This window comes from Montipora capricornis, chromosome 1, assembly GCF_036669925.1.
Source record: "Montipora capricornis isolate CH-2021 chromosome 1, ASM3666992v2, whole genome shotgun sequence".
NCBI lineage: Eukaryota > Metazoa > Cnidaria > Anthozoa > Scleractinia > Acroporidae > Montipora > Montipora capricornis.
Window position 1 is genome coordinate 22682402 of NC_090883.1, and position 24806 is coordinate 22707207.

Genomic DNA, 24806 nt, shown 5'->3' on the forward strand with positions numbered 1-24806 from the left:
AGTTACTCTTGAGATCGCATATTTAATTTAGTTTCCCTTGACAATGGCGCCAAGATGTCGCCGAAACGTCGGACGCTTTTATCGCTAGTTTTTGCCAGTATATGTTTGTCTAAATCATTGTTAATTAGTTTTCACGCTCTGCAAGTGTGTTTTTTACTTTTGTCCATTTCTTTGCCGTCGTCAGCAAAAATAGTCAAATTTGAGGTTTAAGGAAGGACGTCAACCCCTCACCCCCTCCCCCTCACTTTCCAACTCCAAAAAAAGTATATTTTGTTGAAGAATTGAACGAAAAACCATCTGCGTTACAATTTTCACACGCTTCGAATTGACGCCATTCATACTTACTTCATGATATAAACAGTCGAGCAAGAATCTACGCCTTTCTACTACCTCCTGAAACTTGCAAAGGTTGAGCCAAGAGCACTCTGACAACAAATATAATACTAGGGACTTTAAGATAGTACACGACGGTAGACTGGGACGGTTAGATGTATGTCATATCACGCAAAATCCCCGTGACATTTGACATTTGGTTCTCGTAGTGGAATCTACGGTGAAAACGGTAAGAATTCATCTATACTTTACCTCTACCTTTATTATGCATTGAAAACTGATCACCCAATGGGTTAAATGTGCACTTGGTTGTGTTTGTCTTGATTTATCCATCACTGAAATTAAAAAAATCTAGCGAAAATTCTAAGTTCATTCATAGACATCAGTCGTCCACAGCGCGGCTCAAACCAAAATTTGCTTGTTCTCAATGTAGCGTTATCCGTAATCCACCATGACACAGGAGGAAAGCAGAACAGAAAGGTAAAAGAGATAATTGTAGCCGCATTTTTTGTTTATGAACCAATTCCCCTTAGCTGATTTACACTCGCTAGAATCCAAGGAATCTAGTAAACAAAATGGTTCAAATTCCCAGTAAGGATAAAGAGGATTCACTGATTCGTATTCCTGGTATAAAATAAGAAATTCCTCGTCGCTAATTGAACCTTCTGCAAAAGAAATTACAAGAGAATTTCTCGCCTCTTCAAAAGACATGTTTATTCCACCGTCCTACCGTCGTGTTGGCCGAATTTTAAGTTACAAATTTTCGCGTCTTTCTACCGTACTCGTCCCAAGTCTCCGGTATACACATCCAACCGTCCCAGCCTACGGTTGTCCACTATCTTAAAGTCCCTACTTACCAGGGGAGGGACATCAATCCAAGTTTAATGAATAAATCAATAAGAATTGAGTGAGTGCCGCAAGACTGCCTCCTATACAATCTCGTACGCAGAGGTTTTCCAAAATGGATTTGTTCCTGATCACAGCAGACAAGTTAGATTGCATGACTACGTCATCCATGAGCTAAAAGGTCTGATAATGTGGTACAAAGCGTTAGCGGAAGCGAAAGAAAGCAAAGTGGTTCCTTAGGGTTTTTTGGGGAGGAAAGAAGCCTTCAAAGGTATCCAACTCTTCTTGTATTGCGATCTAACAAGACTCGTTTTTAGTCAAGATCATTGCCAAGTTGCATTCAATTTTTAAAGTTATAATTAATAATATTTAAAAGCATGCAGGCGATCGCTACAAATACGTACATCCGTCGGTCTGAAGAAAACAATTTCAGTTGAGGTTCAGGTTAACAGATCTCGATATCGATCATTCTGATAGTCCGACGACTGCACGATGACTTGATATGGTTTAATGTATGGTTGTAGACATCAAATTACATCACTTAACTTTTGTTCTAAGAGAATACTTATAATAATTAATTAATCCGCAACACTATTACATGTAGCGCAGGTATTTTTTGCAGGTTGCAGGTTGCAGGTTGAAATTTACCGGGACTGTTACATAAATAGCTAACCTTAGGCCTAATTAGGCCTAAAAACGTTTCTTTAGGCCTCCTTAGGCCTAAAGACGTTTCTTTAGGCCTCCTTAGGCCTAAAGAAACGTTTAGGCCTAATTAGGCCTGAGGTTAGCTATTCATGTAACAGTCACGGTAAATTTCAACCTGCAACCTGCAAAAAATACCTGCCGTTACATGTATGTGTGAATTAACATTAATGCTCATAATTTGTGAATTTACTTTGACAAACCAGTAGCATAGCATTTAAAACTACGACCGAAAATTGAAGGCAGATTATGGGAATTCCGAGAGGATTGAACTAAACTTAACTTAAATTATTACCTGAAAATATAATTTTCATTAGCTTGTGCAAAAATTAAAAATCTAAATAGCCTTAAAACTCCCTCAGTCTGTGTGGCTTCAAGTTACTTAACTGCAAATAGCAAAACACATGGAATGTGGTAAGTATATATAATTATTATCCTAACTTTTGATTAAATTTTCTTGCACACAGCAGAACATAGCCAGAGTCACAGTTTGAAAGCCTTGGGATACTTTTATTTATCCTGCTTGATGACTGTCAAAACGTATCCTAGCACCTGAACACTTTTCTTATTGCTTTGAGTGGTTTTCAATTGGGTGTCAAAAGTAATTAGTGAATTGCTTTGGTTTTGCATTAATTCACTCATTGATTGGTTCAAAAACCAAAACCAGTCGAGGCTCGCATGTGCACAATTTTCGCGCTTTGTGTCGGCTACGTGTAATTACTTCGAGTTTACTGGATTGTCTCCGTCCTTTTTGATTGGCCAAAGTAATTACTTTGGTTTTGATTTTATGACACTCGCTTGAAACTCGCCCTAAAATAAATAAGAAGGATAATGACTTCTGTCATCACACTCAGTCTAGGGCAATCGTTGTGCTGACAAATAGATTTGAAACTTGAAAAAGGGAATATTATGTGTCAACTCTTAAAACCGGATTATCCAGGAGTTTTCTGAATACCGAAGCAATCCTCCAGTCTCCCACATTGGCCATCAAATATCTCTGATAAAGGTGATTTGGGTCTTATTTCTAGCTACGAGAAACTAATATTTCAATTCAAATTTCCAAAATTGCAAGAACTATCAGTTCACATGTTGTTGTCCTCATTGCTGAAAGTGACAGGTTATTGAAAAAAATTGTAACAGTCCCAGTTCCCATTGAAGTGTGTGCTACCCCACCTGTGGTTGTAAGGTTTGTTGGCTGGGACAATTTTGTACGAGGGTTAACTTTGGACTTTCTCTGGAGGGGTGATTGCATTGATCTTTTTCTGGAGAGAGCGAATGGGTCAATAATCTCCAGAACCCAGATTTCCAGACGTTATAACTATAAAGCAACTCCCTTGCATGGGTGTTATGTTGCTAATTGCTGGTGGATCACCTGGTTGCCCATGGCCCACTTTACAGCCTGTGGCCCATTTCCTGCAACTCAAATATGTTTTTGAAGTTTTTCAGTGCCAAGGGGTACATTGACGTGCTTGTTCTGATGCAGTCATCTGCTTTGGTTCATCATGGACTCTGGTGATGTTTTACTCATTTGGGTCTATGCCTGTACGTGACACCACAGTGAGCTGCAGACATTCTTTAAGTTTTAAAGATGTTTTAAATGAATTTCCTGAAACTAACTTGAAAACAAATTCTTAACTATACATGGTTTGAGAACACTTGCCAGCTGTTCTTCCAGCTTCCTAACAGAGGAACACTGTTTAATATATTTTAGTGTCATTTTTTTTTCTCTTACAAGAATGTCACAAGGGAAACCAAACATGGCAAAGGGATTGAAGGGACAGACTGATAATGAGTGAAACTCGCTGTTTTATCACATTATTTCATTTAAAGGAAACTTGATTGATTCTTTTATAAGCTTGTGCATGATTGGTCATAATGTATTGGCCATGCAAGCAAGCATTTTCTGAATGGAAGTGCATGGTATTGTTTCTTTTGAGGAACGTGTTGACTTTTCATGCTTTAGAAAAGCACTTTTCATGTTCAGGACATCACTGGAACAGTCACTATCATTCATCTTAGGCTTAAGCAAGTAGGCCACATTTGAGCATGAGCACCAACTGATATACCACTAACCAAAAATATTTCAGTTGTAGAACGCAATATGCTCAACGGGAAAGAAGTGGGCAACAGGCTGCAGGTCACTGGGCTGTGGGTTGCTAACCATTGGGGAGTTGGTCATAAGTGACACATGCTGAAGGCTGTGGGTCACCTGCTTAACATGGGGAATGTTAGTCTCCTAAATTAACCATCCTCTTGATCCCATAAATTGAATATCATAGGACTTATTCCAAAATGGTCGCTATTTTAGTATTCTTTTGTTTCCTTGCAAATTGACCCATTTGGCCTCGCTTTCAAACATAGAATTCAAAAGAATATTTAACCTTGAACGAGGCCAATATGCAATATAACAAGAGAATACAAAAATGGCCATCATTTTGGAGTAAGGTATATTAACTCCTCAAACATGTGAAATGTTCACTTTACTTGAATTGTGGTAACCCCACCGTTGTTAATTGCCATTTAGGCTTTAACCAAAAACCTCCCTACTCCCCCCCTCCCCCCTGGCCTCCCTCCTCCCCCCGCCTCCCTTAATGTCTTGGTCTCCTTCACCATCTTCATCTGTCTTTCTTCTTTCCTCTCCCCTCTCTCTAGCTCATGTTCTTCTGTCTCTCTCTTCCTCCCCCTTCCTCCAACATTCCTTCTCCCTCGCCCTCTTCCTGTTCCACTCCCTCCTGCCTTCCCTCCCTCAAATGAAAAAGATGATTCAAGTTCAAGTTCAAATTTTTTTATTTACCACTTTATACTAGTGCAATTTATGATACATCTATTTAGGTAGTTATAATTACTAAAGATAATGAACTGACAAAATTATTTTACAAAATGTCCAATCCGGGTAAAGAAAATAGGGTGAGTATACACCTAATTGCAATAACATTCTTGTAGAAGAAAGCAAAAAGACAAATATGACTTAATTATGCAAATTTCAATTTCCATTGTTCTTAGATACTGAGCATGAATGAACAATTATTCCAGCCATCATTCACATCAGTAAAAAATAGCAAGTGGTGTTTTTGTCCTTCCATTAAGGCCCGACAATTTAATTTACTTTATTTAATTTATTATTTTCTTTTTTTTATGTGGTCTTGTGTTATACATGATGATTCAATAAACACTTTTGTTTTCTGAATAAGACTCATGCATTGTGTACTGGACTTTAATTTTCCCCTGGACAGCACTAACCTCTCATCACTGATTTGAAATATGATTGAGAAATAGGAAAGGAGACTTTCGTATACCAAGTTAAATCAACTTAAATCAGTCTTTTAAGCATATATATTGGAATTTTTAATTTCCATTTGGCTTAATTTTTCCTTTTGTCTTTTTGGCTTTGTGCTTTTTCTATGACAACGTTATTGTAATTAGGTATATGTTGTGAGAAGATTTTAGGATGCGCGGAGCTCCGCTATAATCAGCTTTATTTTCTTAGTTCAATGCAAGTAAACTGATATTCTGACTTATTCTTTTTTTTATTGTCACTATTAATTAAGAAGTGTTCATAACTGCCACGATCACTCACATCTTCATTGTTTAATCTCTAGTCTAAATGTATGATTTTTATATATTCATTCTCATTTCACCACTCATGGATTTATTAGGAACTAACAAAATGACTATAGGTCTTAGTTAGCTTGTTAGCTCAGTTGCTAGAGCTCTACGCTGGTATCACAGAGGTCATATGGGCTTGACTCACATAGAAGCCTGTATTTGTTTTTTTCAGGCTTTACTTCCATTACTGTTTAAGTAGTGTTCATAACTGCGATGATCTCTCATCTTCATTCTTTAATCCGCAGTTCAAATACATGATTTCCATATGTTTATTCTGAAGATATTGGGATAAACTTGAAACGAGACCTACTAGACCGAAAGCCACCATAGTGCACAACATACAAATAACTAACAAGTTGTCTGTCAGTTTGCAAGAACATTTTTTTAAGAAATAGATACTCAAGTTTATAATCTTTGTAGTACTAATTTACTTACATGTATTCCTGATAAACCACTTAGCTCCACTTGCTGAATATAGAAAAGAAACGTTTGTTTCCAATGGCAGCAAAAATAATAACCTTCTCAACAAAGTTCATCTGTTCGGCCCTGTCATTCCCTGTTTTTAGCCATTAGCTTGATTGCTAATGTTTGGCTTTCATTGAGACAGTAGCTTTGTTACTGATGGATTTCCAAGAATAAATAAAGCGGTCACTCACTCCCTCTGCCTATCCCCCTCCGTCTCTTTCTGTCTCTCTCCTCCTCTTTTCCTTTCCCTCTTCTTCCTCTCCCTCCATCTTCCTCTCTGGCTTTCTGTCCCTCTCCCTTCACTCTCGCTATCCCGATCTTTCCTGTACAACACTCAGTGCAGTTGGATGCATGGTTCATATTTGAACTTCAGAAACAGTCAGCGGTCAGTGTAGAAGATGGCCGCGTATTTTTCAGCTCTGCTTTCATTCACACTTCTTACTGCTTATTTTGCATCTTTTTATGTAAAGAGCTATAGATTATAATCAGCGTTGTTCAGGGCACTAATTAGTCTTTACTATATCGTGACCTTCTCCAATTTATTTTCTTATATTTCAGTTATTTATTATATTTGTTTGGGAAAAAACAGTAAAATAAAAAAAATGAAATGAACTTCAGAACATCTTTGATGGCTGATTTGCAAGGACCCACATCTGCCAGCATTGCTCTTGGCAAGCTGCATCATTTGGAGCCTGAGCTTTGCATAGCAATACAGGGAACATATTCCCCTCAACATTTTCCCTTTGACATATTCCCCCTGTTCAGCTTATTACCCGTGGAATATCCCCCTCAACATATTCCAAAGATCATGCAGCCACAGGAGAACTTAACTTTGGAGATTATTTCTATTGTGCTAATTTCCCGCCACCTCCCTCCCTAACCTCAAGTCACTTTCTCTGGCAGACTTGGAGACCTATTTAGGAGCCAGGAGATAATCCGGAAGAGTTGGCATATATGATATTCGTCCCTCTGTAGTCGTCTTCAATAACACCTTTGTCCCTGCGCTTTCTGGCATCAATAGGGGAATATGTAGATAGATACAGTGTTTATTTCAAACAACATCAAGCATTCATTAGACTGAATTAACTGTGTTTAAAAATTTGCAATTTATAGTATATAAACATTATACGTAAAAAGAGAACATTGTACAAAAAATTACTTAAATTTAATAAAATCTAGTTCTGCTTGGCCAAGTGTTCGCTAGTTAAAACACTCGTTGGGATCTCAGATTGTAATTACAAGACATGTTATTGTGCGAAGGTAACAGATCACATAGGTTTGTGTGTACTTCCACTCAGTCTCCAAGATTTGATTACACAATTCCAGCATAAATTTTCACGTTTGTTGTAAAGCGTCGTGATGCCCGCATTGACTGTATATGTAAAGTCTTTATAAGGTAGTTCTCTGTTTGTTTCGAAAGGTACGCGGGTATTCCACGGGATCATTCACATTTTGATATATTTCACTAGAGCACGCCAGCTTTGCTTGGAACAAGAATCGGCAAAATACTGCAACCAAGAAAGGACGAACTTCAAACAAGACCTCCAACAAATTACCTGTACGTGCTTGAAATAAACTTCTGAAAACACAAGTTAGTTAATTTTACGAAAACTCACGTTTCGCGATTACGTGTTTATAACATAAGAGCAAAATTTTCTTGTCACTGTCGAGGCACATCGAAAAACAGTTACAGTGTAGGCAAACGGAGTGAAAAACACTTGTTCGCTCGCATTTTAGAGCAAAACAAACAAACAAGTCAACTATTTCTTTATGTCCAAAAAGAGTACAAGTGATTGTTATTTTTGAGAATAAGAATTCGAATTCATTCCTGAACAAAGGAAACAGCGATTAATTTAAACCACTTTTTTAAAGTACGAATCCACTTGAAATAACGATTCCATAAGAATAACAAACAGTTTAGTTTCCGAAAAAAGAATTTGTGGAGTAGTTTGAGCTATTACTGGTATACTGTTTTGTCGTTCTATTTCTCTTTCTCTCTTCTTTCGTCTCTGTTCTTCTGTCATAGGTCGTCCAGGCATCAAGCGACTTTACCAAATTTAAAAATCTGCTAAAGATATGTCAGAAAGCAGCTCTAAACAATCTAACTAGTAATAGTTTTCATGAAATCTGCCCCCGCCTAAGATAATACGTATCTGCACATTGTGATGTCTTCATATTATTTTACATGTAATTAGGTAGGTAAATGAAAGTGAAAGATGCAAGGAAAGGATGGGAAACAACAAACAGCATTTATTTTTAATTTCCATCAGCGTTTATTTGATACACTATCAATTGAAAAGAAAAAAGTACTTAATTTTGGAGAATGCTTTGAAAATATGATAGTAAAACAGGAACAGGAACATTCAACGACTAGAAGGAAACATAATCGTCGTCATCTTTCTCATCCATGTGGTTCTTTCTACGGTAAAATAGGAACAAAACTCGCTTATTATATTCGGAGCACTGATTATCATTATCTGTGAATAACCGTTGTAAAAATGCCCAAAGATTGTTTGAAAATGATGATACTGTGACTATGCTTTAAGTTGCTTTCTGAGGTTGCGGCCAGAAGTTTGTGTGTCGCCCCTGTTCAGCCTCTGATTTCATTTGTGTCTGACAAATCGTCGCCACTGTTTATGATTTGTGCCTGAAAAATCGATTTCTGACACAGGCAATATGATTTTCTATCAGATACTGTAATCTTTGATCTTTGAAACAAAAGGAATCACTGTAAATATTAGAAAATTACTCACCTTCAATCGCTATGCCGACCCTTAGTTACCCAGAACACCTCACGAACTCGGTGAACAATACCGATACCACCTTGCGCGCTCGGTTGCGCAAATCGTTCTTTCCCCTAAACAATATCTACCAATTTACATATTGGTTTACATAATTCCCCTTTTTACGCGTGGGCTTCTACAACTGTAGGTTGCCTCCTCGGGTTTTAGCCTCTGGACCAAAACCCTGCGGGGGCAAAAATAAACACTCAGCCTTAAGTTTATATCCCTCCGCTGCTTGACTTGAACAACTGCGTAGCCACCAGCGTTGTCCTGACCACAGCTATGTATGTCAAACCTGGACTGAAACCGGCGAAAAATGCAGGAAAGGAATATTTTCCAAACCGTTTTCCACTTGAACACGAAAAGCGTCAGCTGTTGAAAGCTTTTGTTGACGTAGTATGGCTGTGTAGCCGCGTCAATGACTGCAAAATTCTCGTGCGCTCATTGGCTAATTTTTCTTGTCAATAAGCGGACAGACACATAATTTTATAATTTATGCGATGATGATGCGATAGTGCTCGCGTCAGATTAAAGTTTCTCGCATTTTTGTCTCGCGTTCTTCTCGTGTTTTGACTTAATTTTGACCCCTCTCCCTTTTTGTTATTGTAAAAAAAATTGACGTCAGTTTTTCATGCGTCTGTCCTGTCATTGGCAATGAATTTCGTCATAACATTGTCAAAGTAGCTGTGGATCCACGACGTGATAGCCGAGTAGATCCGCAGACTGACATTAATTTGTTAATTAGCATTAGCCAGGCTTGAGCCTGCTATCCAATCGAAAGCCAGTGCCTCGTCAGCGGTCAACTTAAAAAAGAAACAGCTGACCTCGATGAGCTCTAAACTTGAGCCCGCGATATGGTCACGTTATAGTGGTCAGTGGATGCCTTGTTTTGATGGGCGTCAATTGACTATAACCTGAATGTCCAATATAAAAGATGTACGCCGTAAACTAGCCAGAGTGTGGCCTCGACATAGTCAAGTGATACTGGTCACATTGGCATAAATAGGGACCTTAAGCAAGGACGACGAGGACGGCTACGAGAACGCCGCAAATTTGCATATTTAGTAGACAAAAACAATAGCTTTGCACGCCCAGCACGTGCGTTTTACATTTTGATACATTTCTTTGCCGTTCTCGTCTTGACTACGACGTGAAATGATCAAATTTGAGGTCATGTGGAGGACGAGAGCACATGATGACGATTTTCAATTTTCTCTCTGAATATCCACACCGTTCTCATCAATTTTATTCTTGGGTTGTGCATTCACACTTTCCAAGCCGAACGACATGGAGTAATCGTAAAATTATTACAGTAACGGGAAATAATATTTTTAGACAACGTTCTCGTAGTCGTCGTCGTCGTGCTTGCTTAAGGTCCCTAATTTAAGTGGGTGGACGGATGTACGGTCCTACGGTGACCAAAACCAGGAGCTCATTAAGAGGAGCCTCTATCTCCCATACTTGGCCTCGGAGTCAACCCTTTCCCGAGTAGATTTATTTATAGAACACCTCCCTTGGGAGATTCAGCACGCTCACTGCTGTAAAAGCTAATCAAAACAGAGCTATCTCAGCGTCAAGGGAATTATGATACTTTTCGCGGGAAAAACCTGTTTCTAAAAATAAATTTACTCGGGAAAGGGTTGACTCAAGGAATTAGAGGAGATAGAGGCTCCTCTTGATGAGCTCCTGCCAAAAATAAATTTTCTCTCACAGATAGGTTACCATATTTACTTACCCATGGTGCTCCGAGCGCGGGCCGAACAGATCCGCTATTAGTAAACGATGAACTACATGAGCGCGCTTAAGTTGTTTTAGGAGATAAAGTCGCTGAGATGCTTGTTGTTGTCATTTTCCCAATGTGTTCCTTCCACTTCAGATGTTTTCTAATGGTAACGCCTAAAATTTTAGCGGATTTTATAACTTCAAAGTGTCGCCAATTCCCCTCAAAGAGATTTGTATCTGTGCTAGGTTTCCTATCGCATAATTGTCGCGATTAACAGGTCAAAAACCTTACCTGTCAATCTCTATCTTGGCTTGCTTTCTTTAAAATTAATAATCTCTTTTCCAGATTCTTTTATGTTTTGCCATGAGTCTGAGCACGTTTCTCAACCAACTTCATGAAGTGGGCTGCAGTTTTCGAGTAACTTCGTCCGAAGTCAGGGATGTTGAGTCGGCTGTTCTTGAAGGGCTGTCAACAATTCTTAACAAAGGTCAGACTCTGAAATTTGAATCAATCGACGAGGCTGCAACCATTAATATTGCTGCAAGTGGGGAAGCTCCAATTATAACATATGGAGACCTTTTTTCAGTGGAAAAAATCCTACCTGTTGGAAGCTTCTACGAAGGAACTAAACTCATTGTTCCCAACGAGTTTGATTTTAACATTAAGGTAAATGTTGGTGAAATTGATATCCATCAAGGATGTAGACCAGGTCGTGTACAGGTCACGTTTGAAAGCGACCACCAAAAAAGCCTGCAAAATCTTTCTGGATTGTTCTCTGGAATGCTCGATGCATCGTTAGAATCTTTGACAGATGTTGAGAAAAGGATAACAAGGGAAACAGGCACACTGCACATACTGTCTATCAGCAGCTCTTCGTTTCAAGTACCATGTCTTGAATTAAAATGGGAAGGAGCGAACTTTGTATTTCAAATTACCGTGGACATCATGCCATCAATTCCATGCACCGATACGTTTATGGAGGAGATCGCAAAAGACGACAATTTCCCATCAGTTTTCCATCAGTTGGTCAAAGATCTGGGCTGCTTTCTGGTACCTAAAACGTGTTCTCGAGACTGTGGGAAATGCTTTCATGTTTCCTTTGCTCAGGCAGAACTTCATCTCATGCAGTCCATGGATGAAGTACATCGCAAGTGTTATCGAGTAGCCAAGTGGCTACTTTGCAGTCATATTTTAGAATCTTACAAGGTAAAGATGGCTATTCTAGACCACGTTTATAACGCAAAGTGCCGATCACAAGCTGGCATCGGTGAATGCGTTTTAGCGGTGCTTGAGGCGCTACTAAACGACTACGATAACCTGAAAATGCCGACCTTCTTCTTGAGGTCGTGTTGTTTAATCACCAAAGATGGGGAGGGAACGACTCGTTACTTGGATTATCTTATTGATGCAACTGGACTTGATATGTCAAAAATACCAGTGATGCAAACGGAATTCACCGAGCTTCACAGTTATAAAAACTATGACTGGCTCGACATGTTTGCGTGGTACGAATTTCAGAAACTCTGCATCAGTTTAATGATTAGCATGCTTAGCTACCTTGCCGACGTAGAAGAGTCACTGCATTTGAGTAGTTACCGTCGCATGTTTACAGCGCTTACCGTCTTTTTGGACACTAAAATTGGGGCACTTTCTATTCCTGGATTAAACGGTGTCCCACGTTTTACCGCCAGACCAACAACAAGGGAGTGGAGAGACAAGATACCCAATCTGTCGAAGAGAGTCTTCATTCCTGCATTTTCTCTGATACTTGACAACATCCAAGCAATTCTTGGACAAACATTTTCAGTTCCTGGTGTATCTTCTATCCCACCCATACCCTTGTGCCTGCCAAGCCCGGTTATGGGATTCTCTCAAGGACATACTGGTTCTACTCAATGGAAAGATCCTAATGGAGATCTCTACTTGCGTCAAGGAGCTATGTGCTATTTTGCTGAATTACGAGGTGGTTCATGGTGCCCGCATGCATTTGGCAAGATGTCCTTCGTTGAGAGCTTCAAGGAATCCTACGATTCTTTTATTTCAGGCATGCTCTCGAGTAGTCAAGGAGGTCCAAGTTCCCGACTGATTAGAGGGAGTAGTCTGAACGTTGGCCCTGCAGACGAAAGTACTGATAGGGAAGCTGAAATCCCAGACTTTCAAGGACCATTTCACTACAACGTGCGCTATGACGGGGAGGCATTTATGGAAAAAATTGTTTCCCAATGGAATTACAAACGTTGTCTCATCCGATTCCTTGTTAATAGAATGCTAGTCGGAATTCATTTAAAAAGAAATGAAAGACCAGATTTTCCATTTTCTACAAGTTGACTTTTTAACAAGTTGAAGAACCAGTCTACAAAACTTAGCAAAACAGCGTTGTCTCCTCCTTCACACCTTGCATGGTAACCTTCTACAGCGTTGCTTATTCGATGAGATTCAAAGAAGCCGGTCTGAACTTGTTTTGTTGAAATATTGCAAACATAATTGTACTTTAGCATATTGTACAAGGGGTCAGTTTTTCTCAAACCTAGCCGGAAGCCAAAAATATAATTTCCTGACTTCGGTTTACTGACTTTGAGGAAGAATGATTAGTTTGATTTAATGAACAGAAGTTGTTTACTTTAGAAATCGATGATCAGTCGCAAGTGTCCAAAGCTTTCATAAAAATGACTGACCAGAATATTTGGGATTCCTTTCTCATTCATGCACATGATGGATTGTCCTTTTCAAACAGTATGAGCCGGACCGAGAAATAAATTGCTTTGAAGTTTTATTGCTTTATTTTTCTCTAATCAAAACTTTCTTAGGAACCTAAAACGTAAAATTTCTGACAATTTTTACTTTTCTCAGTGAACCAGCCAAGTTCAACAACTGGACATCGCAATTGAAAATTCTTGATTATAATCAAGAGAAAATGAGGGGACAGAGAGGGAGGCTCAGGGCGTTAGCCGGGATATGTTATGTCCACGAAAGTTATTTTTAGACGAGCGGAAGTCTTTGTTCTAGCGGAAGTCTGTCTTCCGAGACGTCCGCATGCAGTCTTGCCTCGCTCTCAGGTTCTTAGTGAAAAGAGAAAATGACGGCGCACATGGAAGGCTGATGAATATTTATTTTCTTTCAAACATCGGACCGAAGTTGGCCTGCATGCGGACGTCTCGGAAGACTTCCGCTCGTCTAAAAATAACTTTCGTGGACATGACATATCCCAAGGGCTTGACCGGGAGCCTCCCTCTCTGTCCCCTCATTTTCTCTTGTTATAATCAACGTAAGTGGTAGCTTTTGCCTCCAATAAACGTTTCCTATTTTTATGTAAATCCACCTGTCGACTGCCCACCTTTAACTACAAAACTGCGCATCCTGTACTGCGCATATCGCGTGTCAATTTATAAATTGGATCAAATTTTTAACATTGTAAATATGGCGTAAAGTCGATCATACACGCTGAAACAGTTCTCAAAACACGTGAGATAAGTTGTGAATGACCCGTAATTCTTTAAGGGCGCGCATTCTGCGAACATGGCGAATTTTGTTGTTTTGATCTACGATAATCGATTTTTGTTCCATAATTTTGGTGCACAAACTATCCGCTTTAAAACCTTTTCTTAATTATCAGAAGGAAAATAAGATATAGCCAAAAATGTACACAAAGCTCTTTACCCAGGGATGTAAATTATGATCTTGACAACAACGACTCGAGAAACGTTTTGAGTCGACATCGTTTTAAGGTGAGTGATTTTTCCATAAACTATATAAGACAGTATTTCATATGCTCTAGACTTTCTACTTATCAGGTGTTTTTTCAAGTGTTGCTTTAAAAAGCCTCTAGCTCGTTTAGCTACCGCAAAATGTACCCTGAGCTGATGAAATAACGCGCGTGATTAGTATCAGTACAGGCATCATTGGGGTAAGATTGGCCCATTATATCTCTTAAGCAAGCACGGTGACATATGTTTCTTATTGTAGTTCTCAAAACAGGATTAGTAAGGAACATTCAGGGAAGGTTCAAGAAAATCGTTCGACAACTTTTTTTTCTGATGAATCACCTTAATCTTCCTTCAGTTGACTATAATGGGATGTCTCTTAGCTCTTCACACAAAATGTAAAACGCGAGTTTAAAAGTCTGAAAACTCAAAATTCCAGTGCTGCATATTAAGCCTGCGGCGTACACACGCAATGCATTCTTAAACTAGTGAGCCTTTGACGTCATTTTCTCCTTTATACAGCTCTCTCAAGAACTTAAAGCTAGTAATGGCGGATCATTGAATAGAAAAATTTCATTTAAAATGAGCAGGTGTTTTTTTTAATCAAGGCTTAAAACTTTAGTCGCTTAGTGTTTGGTTAACAATTCAAAGAAAAATAAGAATTGATTTTTTGGTCACAGGGGAACTCTAAGGGCCCGAATAGTTATTATTTTGTGCAATGTAAAGTCACGGATACCTAAAGAGAACATTTAATTATTATACTCTGCAATTACTATTTTCCGCTTTCTTTAGATGGTTTTATGGCATTATATAAAGGCATATATTTCCTAGCAAACCGACAGTTCGGAATGTATTCCTATAGTAACGAAGCCCTGACAGGGTGGGGTCCCGTGTCGCTTCTCTGTTTTTTAAAATCACTCGTGTCGGGGTTTAATCCTCATTCTCGGTCTTGACGGCACTGTCGGATTTTGCTGGGAAAGGATGTCTTTTGTCGGAATTTCATTTTATGTGCTGTCGCTACTTTTTGGGCCATGACGCTTGTCGGAATTTACCATGTCAGGGCCTCAGTAACCCTCGATATCCGCTAAAGTCTCTTGGAAATCAAAGTCGCACTGTTTTGGGAACACTCTTGTTAAAGTTCGTAGAAAAATAAAATGGACAGCTTTCAGCTTTTCTCAGCGGCTGCTTTTCAACCTTTTGATTTTGCCGGTTCTTCCTTTGTCGTTCCTTTGCATGTCGTGTGCAGCCTTGCTATTCAAGTCAACCGAACGAAAACGAGGCACGGAAATGTGCTCTCAGTTTCACTTGAAAAGTGCAAGAGACGGCTTTCACAAAGTTACGACAGTGTAAATGAGATTTCGGCAAGGAAAATATTAGGTGGTCATCTCAGTTTTAAGCCAATGACTGCACGTTAGACTTCGAACAGACATTTCGTGCAAGTCGGTGCTAAAATGAATTTTATTCCTCTCCCTTTCAAAATCAGCCACCATTACACTTGCAACGCTGATATTACTGTTCTCCCAGATTAAGCGCTCCACATCAACAGCTCTCAAAGAGGACGTTTTCCGTGTTTCCATAGCCTCATCTGAACACGAGGGGGAGTTGGGAGAATTCTAGACAGTTATGCAAACCCGAGACGCAGTCGAGGCTATGGAAACACGGAAAAAAGTCCTCTAGTGCTTTTTAAAAATATTTCTCAAAGATAATTCGACAAATGCAGGAAAATGCTGTGTTTTTTTTTTCTTCTTGATTGAAACAGATGTTCTTGATACACTCTCATATTTCCTACTAGCCAATCAAAATGTACAAGGAAGGGTTACGTTTTTGCAAACTTTGCCGGCGTAGCACTTATATTTCAACAGACTTAACCATTAGAGGGTAATGTGAAGTGCTAGTATGTGAGCGTTAGCCCTACTGATGGAAATAGGCCCACACAAGGACAGAGAAAACTCTTACCAGGGTTGGAATTGAACCCACGACCTTCGGGTAAGATCACTGCTTCTTTACCGACTGAGCTACAAGGTCAGAGGGGAGCAGAACGTGGGAATTTAAGATGTCAATGTCATGGCAATGAATATGTACACGTACAAGGAAAGGTTACGTTTTTGCAAACGTTGGCCGTGTAGCACTTATATTTCAACAGACTCAACTATTAGAGGGTAATGTGAAGTGCTAGTTTTCTACCCATATGAACCATGTGAGCGTTGGCCCTACTAATGGAAATTGGCCCACACAAGGACATAACTTAAGCCCATTCCATTAGTAGGGCTAACGCTCACATGGTTCATATGGGTAAAAAACTAGTACTTCACATTACCCTCGAACAGTTAAATCAATTTACACGGAACGATTTTTGTCACATGCGACAAGCTCACGACAGCTGACTTACGACTGTCGCAGTTTAAAACGCTACGACATTTTTTTCTGACGTACACAGCAATCGTAAATCATGTCGTGGGCCTGTCGTCAGCCGTTGTCGCATGCGACAAAAATTGTACCGTGTAAATCGGCCCTTACGGCACTCTGCAGATCAACGAACTTGCGATGTTGCAAAATTGTATGCTGAGGTGACGTTTTTGTCGACGTCGCCGTCCCTTTTTTTCCTCCAATATGCAATCAAGACCACATTATGACTATCCACAATGATTACTGCACCAGTCTGTACCCTGTGCCACTCTTATTTTTTGTGTCTGTACCTGCGCCACTCTTACTCTTGGCGGACTATTTTTGTCACATCAAACCTCGTTTCTCAGCACTCTCAGCTGTGACATAGTAGATGAAGGGGCAATTGTGGCAATACCCCAACATACACACGCTGGACAGCAAAATAAAACCAAAAAGGAAGACTTCTGGAATTAAAAATTAGTTTAATGTTATTTGTAGGAATTAACAGTACAGTCCCTTAAATGAGCTGTTGTTTTATATTCTGCATGACAAATTAGCGTGACTCGTCTTTAATCTCCTTTGCACATTAAGCGGCGAAAAGGAAGTGTTTGTGAGTGAGGAACAAGGTTCCTTCTGGACTTCGTCATGCCTTCCGTGCGTTTTTGGGAAAATGCTATAGGTAAAATCATCCATAAAACCTGAATGTCATAATTGCAAGATTAAACGCTTTAATATTTGTCTGCCCTAAAGGAAGATCGTTATTTACAGAATACTAGAATATCTTCTTTTGTTCAGTCAGTCGAGAGCGAGAAAAAACAAAACATAGCCTATTTTCGATCCCTTAGTAACTGTTATCGTTAGTTCTTAATTTGTCCTGAATTGAACTTCATGTATCGTTTACAAAACGGGTAGAAATTGGAGGAAATAATCATACTTTTTTGCAGTCTTATACGTCTCAGACCTCAGTCGTGGAACGAAAACAGACCGTTCTTACAAAGCAGACTACATTACACAGTCATCAAAATTAACGATAATCCTACCTCAGTGCAACTTAGAAATTATCGATAGCCTAGAGAAAATATCATGTTGCATATTTTAGAGAAGAGTAAGATCTCATTCAAACCCAAATTTCGCACCGCTATTTTCTCCTACAGGGCTTTTTTTTTTTTTCGTTTGCGCTCGACGACAGGAGGATATGGAATAGCCAGACCCGGAAAATTAGGTTCGGCAACCCTTTTCCTCGAAGACTGGACTGATTTAACTTCTTTAAAAACCTGGACTCGAATTTTGCCTCTTCATTTGCAATTGAATGGTGTGTGTGTATGTGTATCAACAACTGTTTGAGACCATCCAACATGGCTAAAGGTCTTTTGTAAGCAAAATGGCTGCATGTGTCCGCTCCTGTGTTTCACAAGCAGATAATTGTCATTTCAAATCAACTGCTAGAGCTATCACTGTTAATCCGCGTCGATGATCTTTTTCCTGATATCGGAGACTTTCTCTTACGCTGGTGATGATGCCGATGGTAGTGATCGCGGTGACGATTCCACTTCCGGTTCCGCTCATGATCAGTAGAACTGCTCTTGTCGCTGTCCAAGCTTTTGCTGCGGCTGCGCCTTCGAGGGGCACCTCTCTCAGGCGGAGTTCCCTCAGGGGAATCACTCCTTTCCCTTTCCTTATTGTCAATGTTGTCCCTGCATGGATTTCGGTGATCATCATCAGCATTATTTGAGTGCTGGCGGTTGAGGTTACCCTTTTCGGTGGACCGAACATCAGTAACTACCTTTTCCTTTGGAGTCAATGATGTTGAGGTCCCGCTATGGTTTTCAAAGTCGCAAAACCCTGACCTTTTGTTTCTTGCCTCTTTATTTTCTTCATTAAGACTCTCTTGCTTTGTTGGTTTGAGTACAACATGGCTTCCTTCGTCACGCTCTTCACTGTCGCTGCTGCTTGCTAGATGTCCCCCATTTCCCCGTCTTCTTCTTCGAAAACCGTTAGAAGATGCAAACTTCGATCGTTCACATTTTGATTCAGTTATCCTTGGTGCTTCAGCATCGTCACTGTCTGTATACAAAACAACTCGATCTTCGTTGTTCTCTTTTTGGCTCAAGGGCTTTTTTGTTGAAACGACAGATTTCTCCACTCTCTCGCCCCTTGTGCCTCTAAGCTTGTCGCAGCGTTCATTTCCTTCCTGTGTGCTTTCCCTTCTTTGATCACTAGATGACGGTTTCTGGTCTGAATCCACCTTTTTCCCGTCACTAAAAGGAGGTGACTTGGGATTTTTCGTACACGTCATTGACTCCTGATCTTCGCCAGATATCGAGCGTTTCAGCGACGATCTCGACTCTCTTTGTGGAGAAAGTGAAGGATTCTTCGGAGATTTTGAACGCCACCTCCGGGAAGAGCTTTGTCGAGGCGATTTGGAGCGATATCTTGGGGACTTACCACGTCTTCTTCTTGGTGACTTTGAGTGCCTTCGTGCCGAGTTTGAATTTCTTCTCGGAGACTTCGAGTTTCTTCTCGGAGAGTTCGAATTTCTTCTCGGAGACTTCACGTTTCTTTTCGGGGACTTCGAATTTCTTCTCGGGGACTTCGGGTGTCTCCGTGAGGATAATGGGAGCTCAGTTGGAGAGGACGAGTTTTTGGCGCGTGGAGATCTGCTTCGTCTTCGAGGTGACCTGGAACGTGGAAGCAAACGGCGCGGGGAAGTACCGCGGTCAACAGCGTGTCGGGCTTCATTTGAAGAAAACGAAGGTGGAGGAGTACGGTACCGCTAAAGGAGGAGACGAAACAGATTGTATCAACAAGAGAAAAGTAAACAACTCTTCCAAAACGATGTTGCACTACTTTACACATGTAATCATTTTCTATTGGAAACCCACTGTTACCTAAAGAAAACCATTTCAAGCCTCTTTGAAAGAAAAATCACATTTTCATAATGAGTTAACAACATTATTACACACAAATTCGAAGCCAAGGCTGAGTTTGAGAACGTTTACTTCATACCATATTTCCTCGGCCTCGTAGAATTCTTCCAGATTTGGAAACCTGACAAATACAATTAAAAAATGAAAGAGTTACCACCGATTATTGCTAGGAATAATAAATATTGTGGTAGTATATTGAATATTGAAGTTCCCACCAGAAGGCATTAATTTAAGATTTTTTTTTCCTAAACAGCACTTGTATTCATCCACGAGTGCTCCTTAGCTCTAATATTTTGCTAACCAATCGAAAGGTTTCTTCCTTTTGGATTGTCTCAGATCACTTGCTAATTCTACCAAGCCGACAAAACGGTATTCGTCCTCAAACGTCGGGGGCAAAATAATTCTAGAACTCCAAATAGTACTCAGTGTTGAGTTCACTTATTTCACTGTATGAAAATTACAATTCTTCGGCAGAAGATAATTTCTTGTCACGGGACTCATCAGCTACTGGCAAAATGGACAACTCGGTTTCAGAAGATTTTCGGTATAAACCTTTGATTTCTTTTTGGGAAAGGAAATCAAAGCAAAATTGTCCCTTTCTCTCTTCTCTAAGGCAAGAATATATACAATGTATGCAATTTCAGAAAAGACTCATGATACAGGAAATACGTGAGATTGAAAAAAAAAAAATTAGAAATGTAACACTAGGGCAAGACGAGCTAATTACGAGTTCAAAACAACATAAAATTGAGGTAACTGATAACGGTGGATCAAAATGAAGCACACATTTTAAGAGCTCTGAAAATGCTTTGAATGAGGAATAAACCAATTGCTGAATCCAGCTTTTGCAAGATTTGAAGACTTATGCAGTCGTCGGAGAGTAATATCTCTGGATAATTATTTTAATCACACTCGAGTACATCTACAATGTACTTATGCTCAAAAATCACTTTAGCAGTAATTAACAATTCATGGGCCTAACAGCCAACAGAAACACAGGCCTCAGGTCACATGATCACCCTTCCCAGAAGTTATCTACCGAACTGATAGATCAACCACGTTCCCAGGGTCTCTGAAGAGAGAATAGACCGTATTCATAAATGGCGGCTAAGTAATTATTTTGTCTTTATGCTAATAATCCTCCTTCTTTGTATCACGATCTTGGTCGCGCCCTGAAATTAATTTTCTTTGACGTTGAATATTGTGGTCAAAAACAAATTGAATGTGGTTCAGCGTTGTCTTTTCTCTCATCGACAACAATATTCGTCATCACAGTGGTCACAACATTTTGACCACTGTGATGACGAATACCGTTGTTGATAAAAGTACAGTAGACAACGCTGAACCTCATTCGATATGTGAAATTGATGAGGTGGCGTTGGAAATAACCAAGGAGAAGGGATAATATAGTGGCCTGCTCCCAACTGAATAGCTTCATAACTCAATATAGGATCAATAATATCCTCAACAGTCAATACATGGGGGGTCTTAAGCAATGGTACACTATGAGATTTTGGAATAGAAGAAAATACGATTCTTGTAGACCGCTTTTGAATAGGCATCCTAGGTTTAAAATCAGTTGGATATGCAAGGGCCTGTATTTGAATTTCACAGTATACAAAAGGGTAAATTAAACTGAATTAGAGCAGAAGAATGTCGGTGTTCAGTTAGATGCCAATTTTGGATTGTACACCAACGGTCTTAGACAGCTCTCGCCAAAGTTCAGTGAATGTTTTTGTTCCAATTCATGTCGGAATGAAAACTACAATGTAATTTCTAGGTAGTGGAACCTGTTCAATATTTACACCGTCAATTATGATGCTAAAGGAATGATTCAGCCTAGCTGAGTAAAATAGCATTAGTCGTTTGGGTGCTCAGAGCTAGTCTGTTGGCCCTAATCCAGTTCTTACTTGATATTAAATGTACATTGAAATCAAATCAATTTAACTCAGGTCAAATGAGACGTGGGGGTTTAGACGATAACAAAATCGGAGTGCACAGAGAAAAATCTCTCGGAGCAGAGTAGAGAACTAACAAAGTCGACCCACATTTGACTCCAAGCCTGGGAATTGAACCCCGACCACATTGGTGGCAGCCGAGTGCTCACACCACTGCGCCAGCCCTGCTCCCAGTAACGTCCTATAACGACTTTCCAACCTACATCATAATTATCGATGAAAGTAAAATATATCACTGCTTTACTCGGTTAATTATTCCAGTTTTCAAGAGGTCTCAACAGTTAACATGGACTGTTCTTTACAAAATTGAAACGTGACAAGAGTTAATATATGAACGCCATACATTTGAACTTCAGAGAGAATCGAGTTAAGACGTCAATCATCAGTTATAAACGTTACTTGAGCAGTAACGAAATGAAAGTTTGAAGAGTTCAGATTTGAACGGGACTCGAACTCACACCTCAGCGATACCGGTGCAACGCTCTACCAATTTAGCTCTCAAGCTTCATTGTATCTGGGAGCTAGACAAAACCCGTTGACTGGAAATAAGAAAACGACCAGTCGTTTCGTTGGCTACAGTGGCAAATTATTTTTCAGTGGATCTCAGACAATCAGAAACAGAGAAATAATTATTATGAATGATAAGATTCAATTTAAATGTACAAACCCGATCCTTTCTTGGTGAAAAGTCATCAGGTTTGGCTTTGTATCCTGGAGGTGACTTGCTCTTCCTTGAAACAAAAAAATAATGTTGCTTGAATCTACGATGATTTTGTTAATCCTGTTGTAAACGTAAGATTTGACCATTAAAGGTTATTTGTAGAGCTAGATATCCAACGAAATCCATCTGTGAATTAGTGCATGTCGAGAAAATTAAATGGGTCTGCACAATATGACAGAGAAACCCCTCTCACCAGGGTAAGAATTGAACATTTGACCTTCACATTAGATCCCTTCGAATTAGGGCGCTTGCCTTGAGATCCGGAGATCCCGGGTTCAAGACCCGCTCTGACCACTCGTTGAATTTGATCCTGGTAGTCCCTGGTTCAACTTCCCAGCTGCACTTGTAAATAGCCAACTGGTTTGCCTCCGGCCAGTTGGGATTCTTAACAGTTGTTGTTGTTGTCGTTGTTGTTATGTTCCGTCGTTTCGTTGTGTGTCATTGTGTTTCATTCCTTATGGAGTTTCATTCACCAGTGAATTAAGTATGTATTGTATAGATGGTTTTCAATCACGTGATGAGACGCCCATGTTTGTGTACAAAACAACGGTAAATTATGACACATGTTTTGCATTATAATAGAGTCAAATTCCCAAAAGACTTTTTCCTCTATTGTTCTGTACACCAACATGGCTGCTGTGACGTCAGGTGAAAACCATCTATTGTATTTTATAAAATAATTAGGATAGTACGTGCACTCTCATTGGTCAATAGCTGTGTTTAGATGAGAGTATGGAACACGGCTGTGACATCACACGAATTTTGATTGGTTATGTATTGTCAGACGCGCGTTTTGATAGGTTGGTAGGAAATATGAGCGTGTGTCAAGAAAATCGGTTTCAATCAAGAAGTAAAAAAACCAGCATTTTCCTTCATTTGTGGAATTATCTTTTAGAAATATTTTATAAAGGCAATAGAGGACTTTTTTCCGTGTTTCCATAGCCTCATTTAAACACTCGGGGGAGTTGGGAGGATTCTCTACAGTTATGCAAACCCTCGACTACGTCTCAGGTTTGCATAACTGTCTCGAATTCTCCCAACTCCCCTTCGTGTTTAGATGAGGCTATGGAAACACGGAAAACAACCGCTATTGCTTAAGTATTGTGTTGTATTGTGTTGTGTTGTATTGTATCCCTGTTGCTCTGCTGACTGGGCTACAGCTGTACAAGGCCAAACAAGGGCTATGCGTATTTTAGATCCGCGTAGTACTGAATAACGACAGAATTAAGTATTAAGAGGTAATTTGAAGGGCCAGAAATTCCTTGGAATCCATTCACAAGTTGACCGTAACCATGGGAATAGGCCCAGACGGAAAAATTCTCCGGAGGCTGGAAATTAAATGTACAACCTTTGGCAGTTAAAGTAGAGTTTATATCCAAGCTTATGTTCATGATTCTTTCATGTTGATGGAGTTAATCGTCGATGTTTCATCACAACCTAAAAAAATGTGAAAACCAAGGTTGTTTTGAGCTATGGACACAAGATCTCGAATGCGTGTGCCACACTCATAATAACCGAAATCATATGTAGGGTAAATGCCAAGAACGTGCCCAAAGTCAGTTTGTGCAATGAAGACTGCATGGCACCTGCGAATAGCCCACCAAATTACACTAAATCAAGGGTCAACTAACCTATCCTTTGCATCTTGAAGCCTCTTTTCCCTTACAGGTGAAGGGGTGCGACTTCTTCTGAACAAGAAAGAGTTGTTAGGAACATCAGGGACCTCGTCTGCGGTCACTGTACTAAACGCTGTAGAACTCTTCCCTGGTTTGTCATCTTCAGGGCTAAAAGCAGAAACACCATGCGGTACGTTATTTAAACAATTTTAAGAAGCACTTTTTGTCCCTTTAACACTCCCTCCGTAAAGTGGCACTTACAGATTTTACTTGTCAATGGGAAACCTCTTGGGAGTTCTCAAGGAGCTAGTATGCTTATCATATAAATTAATCATTTAACCTAAAAAAAATGCTCAACACCCAGCTATACTTGTCCAATTTGAGCATCCCGTTGTGTACTTTAATTTACATTTTTCTTATTTCATGGTCCACTATTGCTAGCTAATCAAAATTGACTGGTCAGGCTCATTTCACAAAATCAAAAGTTTAAAATTTCAGTGGGTGATTGCAGTTAAAAACGTCTTAAAAAAATAAAATTTTAATAGAAAAAACCCAAAACTCCCATGCTTTAGTTGCTTTTTTTTACACCTATATCAGCAGGTACCTTAGAATAATAATAATAACTTTATTGGATGACAGAATTACTGATAATTTAGTAGTTTACATTGCGGTCCTTTAATAATAGTATTGACAAAAATGAAATATTCACAAAGTATTCCTAAACTAAACTAAAATTGTTAAAAGGTTCTATGAATAGTAAAATGATCGAACTTGGAACTACTAAGTATTTATTACTAATGTTACTTTTAAAATTCCTTAGGGTTGTAATGCTTCGAGTGCTATAGTCTAATTCGTTGCATAGTCGGTTGGCACTTGCATAAAAAGTGCGTAGACCAGAATTGGTACGAAAAAGGGGTATGAATAAATTGTTATCATTAACATAAGAAATAGAATCTTTATTTAAAGTACTTATGGCAAGAGCCATTAACAATCTTGTGCATTAAAAAAACCTTTCTCATTAGTATGATGTCATCAATAGG

The 24806-nt window shown here is 39.5% G+C and overlaps 2 protein-coding genes across 3 annotated transcripts in view; one reads left to right on the forward strand and one right to left on the reverse strand.

Annotated features, from left to right (window-relative positions):
• Positions 1 to 2283: 2283 nt before the first annotated feature.
• LOC138027135 (uncharacterized) lies at positions 2284 to 13239 on the forward strand. The gene is made up of 3 exons (XM_068874681.1): positions 2284 to 2295; positions 7422 to 7510; positions 10804 to 13239. The coding sequence occupies exons 1-3, from the start codon at positions 2286 to 2288 to the stop codon at positions 12784 to 12786; spliced, it is 2082 nt and encodes a 693-aa protein (XP_068730782.1). The 5' UTR covers positions 2284 to 2285; the 3' UTR covers positions 12787 to 13239.
• A 3770-nt stretch (positions 13240 to 17009) lies between these two features.
• The window catches only part of LOC138026987 (peptidyl-prolyl cis-trans isomerase G-like), a 29434-nt gene continuing 21637 nt past the window's right edge, over positions 17010 to 24806 (reverse strand). For both annotated transcript variants that reach the window (XM_068874573.1, XM_068874501.1), the window contains exons 9-12: positions 23782 to 23934; positions 22097 to 22160; positions 19551 to 19592; positions 17010 to 19317 (exon numbers count right to left, since the gene is read on the reverse strand). In XM_068874573.1, coding sequence (XP_068730674.1) covers positions 17980 to 19317; positions 19551 to 19592; positions 22097 to 22160; positions 23782 to 23934 — 1597 coding nt within the window. In that variant the 3' untranslated portion in view covers positions 17010 to 17979. The remainder of the gene's footprint in view (positions 19318 to 19550; positions 19593 to 22096; positions 22161 to 23781; positions 23935 to 24806) is intronic.